Source organism: Caretta caretta, chromosome 1, assembly GCF_965140235.1.
Source record: "Caretta caretta isolate rCarCar2 chromosome 1, rCarCar1.hap1, whole genome shotgun sequence".
In the NCBI taxonomy this organism is placed as follows: Eukaryota; Metazoa; Chordata; order Testudines; family Cheloniidae; genus Caretta; species Caretta caretta.
Window position 1 is genome coordinate 107,333,263 of NC_134206.1, and position 14,233 is coordinate 107,347,495.

The 14,233-nt window shown below is 45.4% G+C and overlaps 1 protein-coding gene across 3 annotated transcripts; it reads right to left on the reverse strand.

The window, feature by feature from the left end:
* Positions 1–8: 8 nt before the first annotated feature.
* LIG4 (DNA ligase 4) lies at positions 9–8,748 on the reverse strand. 3 transcript variants are annotated; one of them, XM_048854837.2, is made up of 2 exons: positions 8,609–8,748; positions 9–3,962 (listed from the first exon to the last, which is right to left on the reverse strand). In XM_048854837.2, exon 2 carries the CDS (start codon positions 3,943–3,945, stop codon positions 1,204–1,206), a length of 2,742 nt encoding a protein of 913 aa, XP_048710794.1. In that variant the 5' UTR covers positions 3,946–3,962; positions 8,609–8,748; the 3' UTR covers positions 9–1,203. The 3 variants fall into 3 exon arrangements, with proteins under 3 accessions (XP_048710794.1, XP_048710802.1, XP_048710784.1); XM_048854845.2 differs by lacking the exon at positions 8,609–8,748 and adding an exon at positions 8,460–8,542; XM_048854827.2 differs by lacking the exon at positions 8,609–8,748 and adding an exon at positions 8,425–8,514.
* Between the last annotated feature and the right edge of the window lie 5,485 nt (positions 8,749–14,233).

The following is a 14,233-nucleotide window of genomic DNA, read 5'->3' on the forward strand; positions in this document are numbered from 1 at the left end:
GACTGGAATAAAAAATATAGATCTTTATTTCAATCATTCAATTCAAAGTCTTGATTAAAACTGAAGTGTATTTGGAAATAAAATGCTATATATTACTGAACACCTTAAAGTAACCCATATATCATCACTTATAGAAAGGTAAGCTGAAATCAGGGGAGAAATCCTGACTTCACTGAGGTCAATAGGCAATTTGCCATTGACTTTTATGGGGCCAGGATTTCACTCAAGTTTTTAAATATGTGTATATTTTCAATATACAAGTTACTCTGATATTTTATTCACCCTTCAACTAAATCTTTGGATCTGGGCCTACAATGTCTACTCACACAGTAGCACTTACACAAGTAGTCTTATTGAAATTGAAGTGTTACTCAACATGAATAAGGGTTGCAAACTGGGTCCTTTAAGTACAAAAATAATTACAGCTGTGATACAATGAAGGAATGGCAAATTTCAAAGCTAATTTCAAATTTTAGAGCATATACAAATATATTTTTTAAAATGGTAGCTATGACTATACAGATATGATTGATGTTATGTTTAACACTTAATGGAAATTCTACAGATCTGTTTTAAAAAATTGAAAAAATCCTTGAAATACATGAAACTCACTTTCTCTAAATTTACACACAGCATAGATTCTAAAAGTTTTCAAACATATGTTGAATATCTACTTCAGAATGTTAAGATTTATATAGTACTATCATTCAATTATTAATGTAGAGCTGTATAAAAACATTTAACTGTGTTAATGTTTTGGTTTAAGAGGCTTTTACTAATTGCTTTATTCAATAGCATACTCTCTTTAAATATTATTAATTTAAAAGTTCAAACGCACACCTCAGAAAGATCAAAGGGTATAAAATAGTCAGTATTTAAATAAAGGCAAGTGTTGTCAGTAGAACAAGGTTAACTTCATAGCTATAAATAAAACAATCTCCTATGTGAGATCTTTGTAAAATACAAAACATGTAATTATTTCTTTTAGCACTGGACATTTCCTCCCACAGTGTAATGTAGTCTGAAGTCTTTCCCTCCTTCCCCAGCATAGGAGATGCTATCTTTCCTTTTCCAATATATAAAAATTAGAGCTACTCTTTAACCACAGGCTAGGTATACACCTGGAAACATGCAGAAGGATCTCACCAAATCTTAAATCCACCAAGTTCATCAGAATGCCTTTACTTCTAGTTAAAACCTGCTTTAAATTAGGTATGGATTTTCATTCTGTAACTTCCCCTCCTTTATTGACTCTGTTACCCACCGCTCAGATAGGATTTTAAATTTTTTCTCAAATGTTCTCCTAAGTGTTTTTATCTCTTTTACATGGGTATGATCTTCTCCCATAATTACATGGGACACACCCTCCTTTAGCTGAGAGACTATTTCTGCTCCATGAAAACGGAGCTCCAACGCCCTAATTGATAGCATTGTTCCATGGGTCTTGGTACTGGGGTCATTAACTACAGCATAAAGGTCCAGATAAATGGTATTTTGCCTGAACATACTGAGTGGAGAGCTATTCCACAGATAACGTTCTTCTAAGTCAGCAATCATGTCCAGAGGTATCTTCTCATCATTTTTATTATTAATTCTTGAGAATACTTCCTTTAGTTGGGTCACCTCTGTATCTGCTGTGTAGCTGTCACCATAACAATCATACTCACATGCAAAATGTTGTTTTGTGTCTGGAGACATGTGAATCATGACGGCCGGCTGCCATGGTACAAATATTTTCGCTTCAAAACACTGTAAAAGCCACTCTGCTCTCACAACATCATGCTTGTTGGAAGATATAGTATTTTTTACTCTGACATTCTCAATTCCTGCAATAACACAGTAAGTGTCTGGTCCAGGGTTTTGTACCACATTACCACCACTTTCTGCTATTTTACTTTCCAGTTCAGATTTTGAATGGTTTTCTGTTCCAGTCATAACACAAAACTCAAGGTCTTCAAATATATTAGAAATCTTATTTACATTGGAAAGATCAGGGGCTTTAAAATGATCCATTATTCCAATTATTTTCTTTACCTTTGGTACAGTTTTCCGTTTCTTTTCTTGTGGTTCATCATCACCCACATCAAGGTGCTTAGATGCTAGCTTCCCTGATGCTTTACCTCTGAGCTGTTCTAAGAAATCCAAAGTCATACATTCATGCCACTCTTTGTCCTCTCTTATTTTCTCAATTCGAGGGAATCGCAAAGTGCAATCAGTTTTGTACATATCACTACTAACAATCTCCGCTGCCTTAATCTGAACTATGATTGAGTTACAAGGCTCGATGTAAACTTCAGGCTTCTCAGTTCCACATAAAATATTACAAGGAGGATCTCTTTTATGGTAAGGCTTCCAGTGTTTGGCCAATTTCAAACCAAGATCGTATAGCTCCTTCATAGTGTAACCAGAACCAACACGACAAATAGAATGAAAGACAGATGGTTTTTCACCAGGAGGGGAAGTCTCAGCAACAGCACACAAAAAATGAGACATCATGCCACCACGCAAACCTTTTCCCCAGTAACCACCAATAATTAATAGGTCTAGCTCATCCATGAGCCCATTGACATACTCTGGTTTGATTTTTAACCAGCCTTCCCCACGTTTGTCTGGCTTGTAAAGGGACATAGGATCTTTTATCATGATTCCTTCTTCTCTGTTATCTATTGCTTCATTCAGAGCATCAACTACTTCTTTCCTGGTGCTAGCCTGTGTTTTATGCACTATGTGTATTCTGCCTGTTATTGGTGTAAACAGCTCATTTAGAATCTCATATCTTTTGCTTAGTATCTCGTGACCTAACTTCTGATCATTAACCATTAATACATCAAACACACAAAAGCATGTCTGCAGATCAGAATCATCTACCATTCTTTTTATGTCAAATTTGTTTCCCTTCTGCATAAAAGTTTGTGTATTGGGATTGTAGGCCATCATTTCACCATCAAGAATGCAGTTTTGTATATTATTTTTAAACACATTATGAATAAATGGAGTTAATGAACCTTCGAGGGGAGAAGCACCAAACTGCTGAGTATAATCAAACCCATTACGGGAGAAATACTTGTATACATCTCCATCTTTGTGCATCTGCATACGTTCACCATCTAGTTTAGTTTCTATGTAGAAACTCTGGTGATTCATTTGTTTCTCAATTTGCTGGACATTAGCAATAGCAGCAAGCATAGGTTTAAAGGCTGAAAACAACATGGTGGAAACATCACTGAGTGATACAGAAGGGTCATGCAGCTGTCTGCAAACTTTCTCCAGGTCAGTTGTGACATTGTATAACTCAGTAGCATCAGAATGGAAAAGGGAAAATATGGTTTGCTGACTAACACCAAGTTTTAGATCCTTTATAATCATCCGGATCAGCCACTTTTGTTCAAGTGCTGAGCTCTGAGTTATTAACTGAAGAAGATTTTTCTTTACTAGGTCCTTCCTTTTGGTATCATTATTACTAGCAACTGAATCCAGCAGCTCATTCACCTGTTGTATGGTCAGTCTGCCTTGTTTTGGGCACCTCGGTTTCAATACAAAATAGGCAATCATTGCAAAGTCTCCAGCATCTCCATGTGAGCCAGTAGGTGTTCTATAATTTAAAAGTTTTAGGGCATCTTTTCCTTCTTTGGGTAAATTGAGCAGTTCAATATAGAGCTTAGCAAGCATGGTTTCTTTAATTCCATAAGCCATTCTCTCTCTTTCCAATTGCGGAAGAATAAGTCGCATTGCTGGATAAAAAGAGTCTGTGACATCTTTCTCTTTTTTATGAAGAGCATCATGAAATTTCCTCCATGAATCTAAAAATTCCTTAAAATACTTGGTTTTCTCTGGCCGGGATTTACATTTCTGTATTCGTTCTAAAATTGAACACAGATCTGCAAAAGGAACTACTGATGCCACCGTTCGTTTAGGGGAAGATTGTGAAGTAGGTGTGGAAGACATCAGGATTCACTTTTTCACTATAAAAAAAGCAAAACAAAAATATTTCAAGTGAAAGAAAACATACCACCAAATTGCCCTATTTCTCAAAAGAATTAGGCACATTTTTAAAAATTACTTTTGTGTAGAACAATCATTAGATATTGCTACACTTAGTTTAACTACCATCATCATCATAATCTATATTACAACACCACCCCATAACCCCAACTGAAATCAGGGCCCCCTTGTGCTAGACTCTGTGGGGAAAAAAAATATATAGATATATACACACAGTAAATCCCTGAAGAGAATACATTTTACATTGACAATACAGTGAAAAGATGGAAAAAGGAAATATTATCCTATTTTTACTGATGGGCATTAGGAGATTACAGGTAAAATGTTTGAAAGTGCCTAAGTGATTTAGTATCATAAGTGCCTTTATCAAAAGTTACTAAGGCTTGGTCTATACCTAAAACATAGGTAAACATAGCTACATCGCTCAGGGCTATCAAAAAATTTCATGCTCTGTTTGACATAGTTAGAATGACCTAACTCCCACTGCAGAAGCAGCTAGGTTGATGGAAGAATTTTTCCATCAACCTACCTACCACCTCTCGAGGGGGAGAATTTCCTACAGCAATAGAAAAACCTCTCATGACACTAAAGTGAGTGTCAACACTACAGCAGTATAACTGCAGCATTTACAGCTGTGCTGCCATTGCACTTGTAGTGTAGACATATCCTGAGGCACTTAGGAACATAAGTCCCATTAACCAAGGACATACAGAAGTCTGTGGCAGACCTCCAAATTGATCCAAGATCTCTTACCACCCAGCCTTAGCCCCAAACCATCCTCTCTTCTATCCAGACTCCCGTACTTGAGAGGAAATCTTGTATCATATAATAGGACTGTCTATCACATTGAATCATTTCTTATTTTCAATTAAACTGAGGTATCAGATGGTTCAAGGGACAGTAATGGATTACACAGTCTTACATCTCTGTGACAGATTTAAATATAGTGCAGTTCAGTAGTACATGATTAGATGGTTCTTAGGTAGTTACTATTGCTCAAGTTGAGGTGTGGCTAAAAGCCACAGCCCAACAGAAAATGATGCATCCTGCCAAGTTTGGCACCCAAGCCCCCTAATTCCATCACCTAAAACCCAACTTTGGAGAAGGGGAGACAGAAATCTGCATGTCCACTCCCTGCTCTGTATTTTTCAAAGTGCCAAGATGTGCTAGGTTCTGTTATTTTTGGGGACACTAATAGCAGTTAAAGATGTTATTTATTTGGGGAGTGGAATTTGGACTCTGGCACTTTATTCTTTACTTCTTCTAGTGGACAAGTGGTTAGGGAGTTGGAGCACTACAATCACACACTATTAAAATTAAACACACATACACACACCCCAGTCTGTTGGGTGTATATGCCTATTGTCTCTGGTCTTACACTGTGGCTACATCTATATCAGCAGCTCTCAAACTTTTTTATTGGTGACTCCTTTCACATAGCAAGCCTCTGAGTGTGACCCCTCTTATAAATTAAAAACACTTTTCAATATATTTAACAACATAATAAATGCTGGAGGCAGAGCGAGGTTTAGGGTGGAAGCTGACAGCTCATGACCCCCATGTAATAACCTCGCGACCCCCTGAGAGGGCCTGACGACGTTTGAGAACCCCTGATCTACACAGCAACGTAAGCTTAGTGTTAGTGAGACCTGAGTCAGCTGACCTGTGTCAGGGAACCTGGGGCTTGTGCATCGACATTGCATTTTAACCGTAGATTAAGAAGTTTCTGACTCATGCTCAAACCTAGGGCTCTGGCATCCACACTGAAGTGCGCAGACCCAAGTCATAGTATCCAGAGCCTCCCCTCCCCAGTATCGACACTCTAGCCCTAGGAACACATGCATTGTGGGAAAACTCTACTGCCCATTCTGTTTCCTAACTGTGGTGGTGCTGCTATTGATGGGACTCCTGCCCGTAAGGAGCACGAGTACATAAACCACATAATTAGCTCCTTTGGTGGCTGTGTCAGTAGACCAACTGCAGTTTGAGAAGGCTTGATATTGAACTATCATCTAACCTGAGAACTGGGTTCTCTAGCTCTAGGCTGAGTCATACTGGCATGAAAATCCCCACGTACACCTGTTCTGAGTATAAATAGGACATCAGTCTCCAGACCTGTCAACTATTAAAGTGAAACTTTGCAATTCTTAATTTTTAAAACTGGATGTTCAATGAAGGTGTGTTTATTTATTCATTCATTCCTGTTTGTTTGAAGTTTGACTTAAAAATGAAGGTATCAGAGGAAAAAGACACCCCTCTCCCCACCAAGCCTGGCTGCTGCCGACTACACAACAGTTAAGTGCATCCCCAAGGCTTGGGGTGCAGTGTTCTCCAGCTCCCCGTGGGGATCCCTTATCCCTGACCCCTCTGTACCCCAGGAGGTTGGAGGGAAGTTTTGGGGCTGTTTCCCACCTATCACCCTGACAGTGCATGCAGCCTGGGTGTCCCTACACACCCCCACAGGGAAGGCAAGGAAAGCCCGGGAGCAAGGGCCAAAGAGCAGAACGGGGAAGAAGCGCTGCCCTGCAGAGAGGGGGAGCAGTAGACCTTCTGGCTCAGTACAGTCAGAGAGGGATGACCCCCAACATCCCAGCAGTCAAGACCTGCCTCCCTTCTGCCAATTTTGTTCCCTACTTCAGGCAAGCTACATACTTCAGAGAGGAGCTGGAGCTGCAGGCACCACTGCGGGCAAGTTTTGGGGCTGGCACCCTAAGGAAGGCTGAGGGAGCACTGGAGCAAGGGCCAGAGAGCAAAGCAGTAACCATCTGCTGCCCTGCAAGGGAGGGAAAGCGGAAGAACTCCAAGCTCAGCCTGGCCCGGGGAGGGATGAGCCCCAGCACCCTGGAGGCTGACTCTCACTTTGAAACTTTGCTCCCTGCCCCGGGCAAGTTCCACACAGCAGAGAAGAGGAGATGGAGGGAAGAGAAGGAAGGGAGAGCAGACGTGGCCAGGCAGTAATGGTGCTTCTGCCCCGCTGTGCTGGCTACCTGCAGCGCAGCCACTCTGCTGCCAGGAACCACAGGATACACCTGGAGGACTCCCGAGATCTGAGTCGAGCCAGGGACACATGTACATAGAAAACCAATAGGGCTTGGACCCTAGGTCCCGACTTAACATGGGCTCGGACCCTCCAACCCCGCAGGGTCCTGGGTCCGAGCTCTAGGTTACCACAATTGCAGTGTACACACGGGGAGTTTTGCTTAAACCCAGGCTCAGACCCAGACTTAATCTGTTGTGTGGACGTAACCTGAGAATTTTTGGACAAGAACCACCTTCTGTGTTGCGTGTCCAGCACTTAGCACCTTGGGGCCCAATCCACCGCAACGCAAATCAATAATAATTAGCCAGACTTGCAAGGTCTTACGTTCAGGTTGATGTATACAGTGTTGTTATAGCTGTGTTGGTACCAGACTATTAGAGAGACAAGGTGTGTGAGATAACATAATTTACTGGACTAGCTTATGTTGATAAGAGACAAGCTTTTGAGCTTACACAGACTTGAAGAAGAGCTCTGAGTAAATGTCCCTCTCTCACCAACAGAAGTTGGTCCCATAAAGATATTACACAAACACAAGCAGAAATGCTATCAAGCTGAGTGGGTGAGGTAACACTGCATCCAATCAATTTCAAAATGTCCTAGGCCTCAGTGACCAGAATCCTCTGGATTTGGGGGGAAATGAGGGACACACAACACCCACTGCCCTCTAGCTTTTAGCACAGACAGGGCTTAAATCAAAAGTTGTCTGCCCAGCGAACAACCAGAGGCTGGCATCATTAACACTTCCCAGCACAACAATCGCCCACCCCAGCTCTGCTCATGCTCCCGACAGGCTGCATCCAATGAAGTGAGCTGTCGCTCACGAAAGCTGAGGCTCAAATAAATTGGTTAGTCTCTCAGCTGCCACGAGTCCTCCTGCTCTTTTTTGCGGATACAGACTAACAGGGCTGCTGCTCTGAAACCGACAGACTCCGACACCCTGAGTTACTGCAAACAAGAATACAATGATAACACCACTGGGGGGAGGGGAGGGTGCACACAGAGCCCCTGCCCCGGGGGGAGGGGCGAGATGGCGGACCTGGCATGGGGGGGGTGTCAAGGGGACCCCCTCCCAGTTGTGGGGTTCTTGGTAGGGGAGGAACCACAGGGCCCCTACCAAAGGGGCGACTCGGACGGGGTGGGGGGGGAGGAGGGGGGAATCCCGGCCCTCGCGGGGGATGGGAAGGCGAGGCGGGGGGGGGGGGGGGGGAGGGGGGCTTCAACCGACACAGCCCAGGCACGTGCCACCCAGCGGCCAGTATGGGTAACGCGGCTGCGTCACAGCGGCCCCAGCACAGCCCCCGGCCCCAGCGGGGAGCGGAGCAAGAAGCGCCGGGGCCAGGGAAGCGCAGATCCCGACCCGCCGCCGCTTCAGCCCAACTCACCCACCACCACGGCCGGCAACGAGCCCAGCTCCTACCCCACCACACGTCACTAGGGCGCCACGCACCACCCCGGAAACTCGTTCATCGGAGCCGCGCATTCAGAAGACGGGGGGGGGGGGAGGGAGGAAGGAGTTTCCCGACGACGCCAGGTCGAGGTCCCCTCCCCGCGCGCAGTGGTTCAGACCTGGCCGGGACGAGCTCTTACACCCTCCTCTGCCCCCGAGGGTTGGTTCAGCCCGGGAAGAAAGGGACGTTCTACCTCCCTCTGCCCGTCCTACGCAACAGTTCCTTCTCCTATTATCAAGTCGGGGGAGGTGCCAGAGTGATGCCCTTAACCCCGGAAGCGGAAGCGGCTGCGGTGGTGATTTCGTTCCCGGAAGCGGCGGTGGCTGAAGTTGCAAGTCCCGGCTTTGGCCTGAGCGAGCGCGGAGTGGGGTCGAGCTCCGGCGGCGGAGGAGAATGAGGCGCGGCGGCCCCGCCGAGCCCGATTGCAGCCTGGGAGCGGTCCCGGCAGCGCGGCGCGTCTGAGCAAGTGAGAGAGACGCACGCGGGGAGGCGCGAGGGTAGCGTGGAGCTGCCGGGAGGGGGGCGACGCGGGGGGTCTTCCTGCTGCTGGGGAGCCCCCGGCCCCTCCCCCGCGCCTGTCACTGGAGGAGGGAGGCTCCGGCTCCCCTCCCCCCCCCCCGGGCTGTTGGGTGCCTGGTGGTGGGTGGGCGGGCGCCTGCCGAGACCCGCCGATCGGAGCCCAGCGAGGCTCCCCCGCGCGGACCCAGCACCACCCCTCCCCCGGGCTCCGCTGGTGACTCGGTCGGGGCCGCCGTGGCTGAGCCGCGCTGGGTCGGTAGCTGAGGCTTCGCAGCCCCTGTGCGGCGGGGCCGGGCCAGTGTCTCGGCCGCAGGGCAGTTCGGTCCCCGTTCCGCTCCCGCCCACGTGAGGCTCGGTCGGGGTCCTTCTCCTGGGCCAGAAGGATGCGGAGTCACCAGATAACTCCGCTCTCCCCGCCTCTGTGCGCCGACTGGAGCGTCACCCCGGGGAAACCCGCAAGAGACCGGGAGGAAGCGTGTAGACAGAGCGTGTGTGAGGGGGGGCACGGCAGGAGAGAGGAGGAAAAGCAGCGGGACACAAGGTGCTTTTTCCGGATGTACTAAATCTATCGATCGATCGATCTATTATTAAGGAAAGATTGAGAAATTGATCAAAAGTCAGATGTGTAGGTCAGTTTAGTTGACGCCCTATTTCACTAAATAGTTGGGTAATTACTGATTTGTGCTGCATTTATACTTTAAATATTCTTAAGTTATTTCTTTTCACTTATGTTTTAAGGCAGCCGATTTCACAAGATCCTGACATTTATTGTACGGCTTAATTTTAATAAACTATCCAACGCATACACTACTGCCTATACCAGTGGTTCCCAAACTTGTTCCGCTGCTTGTGCAGGGGAAGCCCCTGGCGGGCTGCGCCGGTTTGTTTACCTGCCGCGTCCGCAGGTCCGGCCGATTGCGGCTCCCAGTGGCCGCGGTTCGCTGCTCCAGGCCAACGGGAGCTGTTGGAAGCGGTGGCCAGTGTGTCCCTCAGCCCATGCTACTTCCAGCAGCTCCCGTTTCCCTGCACAAGCGGTGGAACAAGTTTGGGAACCACTGGACTATATATATATTATGGTATGTAATTTGTTCAAAGCTTCAGATGTATTGGAGTTTTCTCCCCCTCAGTAAAACCAAATAGTATTTATATGTTTGAGAACTTTCTGGCATACAAGAATTGAGGTTGATGGACAGAGCAGTAGAGTGTTAAGAAACTAATTTGCAGCAGGGAAGTAAGTAGGTCTAATTTGGCTTTTTGACTTTCTTGCAGGTACCCAATATCTCAGACATATTTTCTATTTGCGTTACTAAACTCTTAGACATTACTACTTCTAGTCAAGAACAGTTGGCTTCAGGAAACTCATAACATATTCACAAAGATATTGTTTTGAAGACTCATTAAGGATTATTGATTTTGAGGTCTGCATGTCAGTCAGCTGAGATTTCCATAACAAAAAAGTGAATTTTAGATACTTGTTTTATTGTTCCTGTTACCCCAGGCTCTGTTTTGGCCAATGTAATAGAATATGTGTGTTGTGTAAAAATTTCAAATATTAAATTGTTTTAAGAATTTTTTGGTAAAGTAAGATGTTTAACTCTTGTCATAGTTTTCCAAGAGAAACAATGTACTATTACAGGGATCAGCAACCTTTGGCACGCGGCCCACCAGGGTAAGACCCCTGGCGGGCCAGGCTAGTTTGTTTACTTGCCACATCTGCAGGTTCGCTGCTCCAGGCCCATGGGGGCACTGCAGGAAGCGGCGCGGGGTGAGGAATGTGCTGGCCACCGCTTCCCGCAACCCCCATTGGCCTGGAGTGGTGAACCGTGGCCAGTGGGAGCCACGATTGGCCAAACCTGTGGATGCAAAAGGAAAACAAACCAGCCCGGCCCTCCGGGGCTTACTCTGGCGGCCCGGGCCATGTGCCAAAGGTTGCTGATCCCTGTACTATTACTTGAAATATTGTGGGCCATGACTTCTCTCTTTAACTAAAATAACTTGGATTTTTTTGGCCATGACAAGCAACCACTTTTAGTATGGTTTTTAAGGGATAATATTTTATCCAGGAGTGGGAAGGATGCAGGTGTAGACCATATAATTCAGTTTCTTATCCACTGGCCCAGGAGTCTGGAGTTGTCGTCTTAGCTCTTCCAGTAACCCATTCGGTGACCTTTGGACAAGTCACCTTATTCCTCTGTATCCTTGCTTTTACATCTGTAAAATGAAGACAATACTTACCTTCCTTCATAGGGCACTCAGATTTACAGATGGAAAACACTGTAAAAGGATAATGTCTTGTAGGTAGTTGTACTTAAAGAAAATTTTGACTATTTATCATATTTGGGGAAAGGAGGAAATATTGGTTAGCTGAAATTTAATATTTGAAAGGGAATGTTAGAGTCTGGAAGACCATGAAGGAAATAACTGTTTGGCTTCATCATTACTCCTAGGGGAAGTCTGTGCTAAAAATTTAAAAATTCTGTGTATGGTATTTTAAAATTCTTGGTATTTTAAAATTCTTCATATTTTATTTATCAAAATAACACAGTATAATCACACCAGTTTCAATTATTCTTGGTCATTTATTTCAAAATACCTGTCAGCAAGTATCTCTAACAAAACAGAAGACAAAAAAAATTGAGGAAATGATTTTTGACAGATTCCTTACTCATACAAATATAGAACGTTGAGTAATTAATTTAAACTACAATACAGAACTGTATTTTGTGCCCCCTGAGAAACAGTGCAAAGGCTTGGGGAAGTTGGGGGTAACAGAGGGGCTGAGGGACAGGGAAGCAGCCTGGGGATGAACCTGGAGGATTGTTGGATGTGGATGGGAGAAATATGGAATAGATTTTTGGAGGGCAGGGAGGGATTGTTAGCGAGCCTCTCCCATGGAGACCCTGGCGCACCCCTAGCCTTTCCCATTCAATCAGGTACATCTGCCCCCATGTGTCCCTGCACCTCCTTCCCCCCCGTCTCCTTCAACCCCTACTCTGACACCCACTCACCCTACCCCCATGTGGCTCTGCCCCCCCACCCCCATTCTCATGTGTCCTTGTGCCCCCTCCCCGCTCTCACCATGTGTCCCTACCCCCTCTTAGCCAGCTCCCTCCCAATCCCCATGTATCTCTGCACCCCCTCCCCCATCGTGACACTGCACCCCATATTCTTCATAGAGATGATATTATGATATGATTAGGACATAATTTTGATGTATTTTATTCAAGATAGGTCTTGTGAGAGGTTATGATTTACTGAATATGATTATCCTATTTGTATGCATATATCATTTTTGTATCCGACTTTAGGAATCTAGACTATCCATATTACAAATGTGTTTACACATGGAGAATGGCCACTAGGCAAAAAACTGTCAGTTTAGATGGCTAGTTGGGAAGGGCCCATTCAGGTTAATGAGCCATTAGGAGAAAACAATAGGCCTTAAAATAAGCTTATCTCCCCCTGAGGGCCTTACTGAGGACCCTACAAACAGCCTCAGAGTTATTGGTGCTGTGACCGTACAGGGACATGTGATCAGGTGACCTGGTGCTGGACTCCATCTTGGGATATCAGTGTTTTCCACTGATTGGCGTGGGAACCAAGCTTTGAGACAAAGTGTTCCCATGGTATGCAAAAGCTATTTCAGGCAGAGGAGTGACATCATCATGGTTCTTCACTGACTCCCCACCCAAAGAGACTCTTGGAAACACCTATGGAACAGAGAGACTGAACTGGGGGGAAGTGCTGGATCCAGGCTAAAGGGATTTTTAGCCTGTGAATGGAACACCTGGGGATTTTAAACTGTAAATTAGTGCAGCTTTCCTTTAAGAATCTGCAGCCTGCTGGTATCTTCGCTTAGGGTGAGGATCTGCTATTCATATATAATCTCTTTAGTATATTAAGCTTAGTTTCCATGTTTTGTTTATTTTCTAGGTAATCTGCTTTGATATGTTTGCTATCCCTTATGATCACTTAAAATCTATTTTTTATAGTTAATAAACTTGTTTTTGCTTTGTCTAAAAGCTAGTGTGTGGGGGTCATAACTCAGGGCAGAAAGCTGCTCTATATTTCCTCTCCACGTTGAGGGAGGGGTTGAATTTCATGAGATTATGCTGTACAGTTCTCAATGCAGCGCAAGATGGTATAATTTTGGGTTTACACAACAGAGGGGGGGGTGCGTGCCTGAGTACCTGAGAAGTTCCTAAGCTAGAGCCTTCCCATGCAGAACTGATCACAGCGTCTGCATGTAACTGTAGCTGGGTGTGTCGCTATCTGTATGTGTGCTGGTGAAAGTGCAGGCTGGAGCCTGGGAGAAGGCTTGGCAGGTAGGTAGATCACAGCAGTAGAGTCCAGGCTGGTGGGTGAGGGGGGCTGAGTGGTACCAGTTCCAGGTGGCATCCAAAGGGGGAACCCATCACCCCCATGTGGCCCTGCATCCCCTCCCCCTTGTGTCCCTGTGCCCTCACCCAGCCACCCCCATATGGCCCTGCACGCCCTCTCCCGTTCCCATGTGGCCCTGCACCTCCGTTCCCATTCATCCCCTGCCCCAGTCTGTCCTCCCCCACTACCCTTCTTAACCCTAATCTGTGACTCCCCCAGCGGCCTCATGTGCCTCACGCTGTCTGCCACCCCCACCCCCTCCATATACCCTGTCTCCTGCCCTGGCCCTCTTCACTTCCCTCTGGCAGCTGGCTAGGGCCCTGGAGCCACTTCTGTGGTCTAGCGACCCCTGGTGGGCAAAAGGCACAACTGCAGCAACTTCTCAACAGAAGTTTATTTTCTGCGGGGGGGATAAAAAATTGTGTGGCACATGAATTATGCGCATGCACTGTGGCTCAGAATTCCTGCATGAGTATCCACTGAGGGAGGCTTTTGACATGTTGACTGAAAAGATTGAACAGCTGTACAGAAGGATGATTACTTTTAGGTAAAGTATATTTTGCTTTTACTTGCAAAGACTTTAGCTATTAGGTTTTTTTTTGTAAATTTTCCCCATGCAGATAGCCTCATAATTAAAATAATTATCTTCAGAAAATGAGATGGTATCAAGCGTAATTTTCAAGGTTTATTTTGTTTTCATAGACCTTGCTTTGTTTGTCCTTGCCACTATCACCCAAGCCTCTTTTAAAGTATTTTTGTGGGATCCCTGAGTATGATGAAACGGAAATTGAGACTTAAAATCTGAATTGGGCTTTATATCTTCAGGGGTTATATATAATGTAAA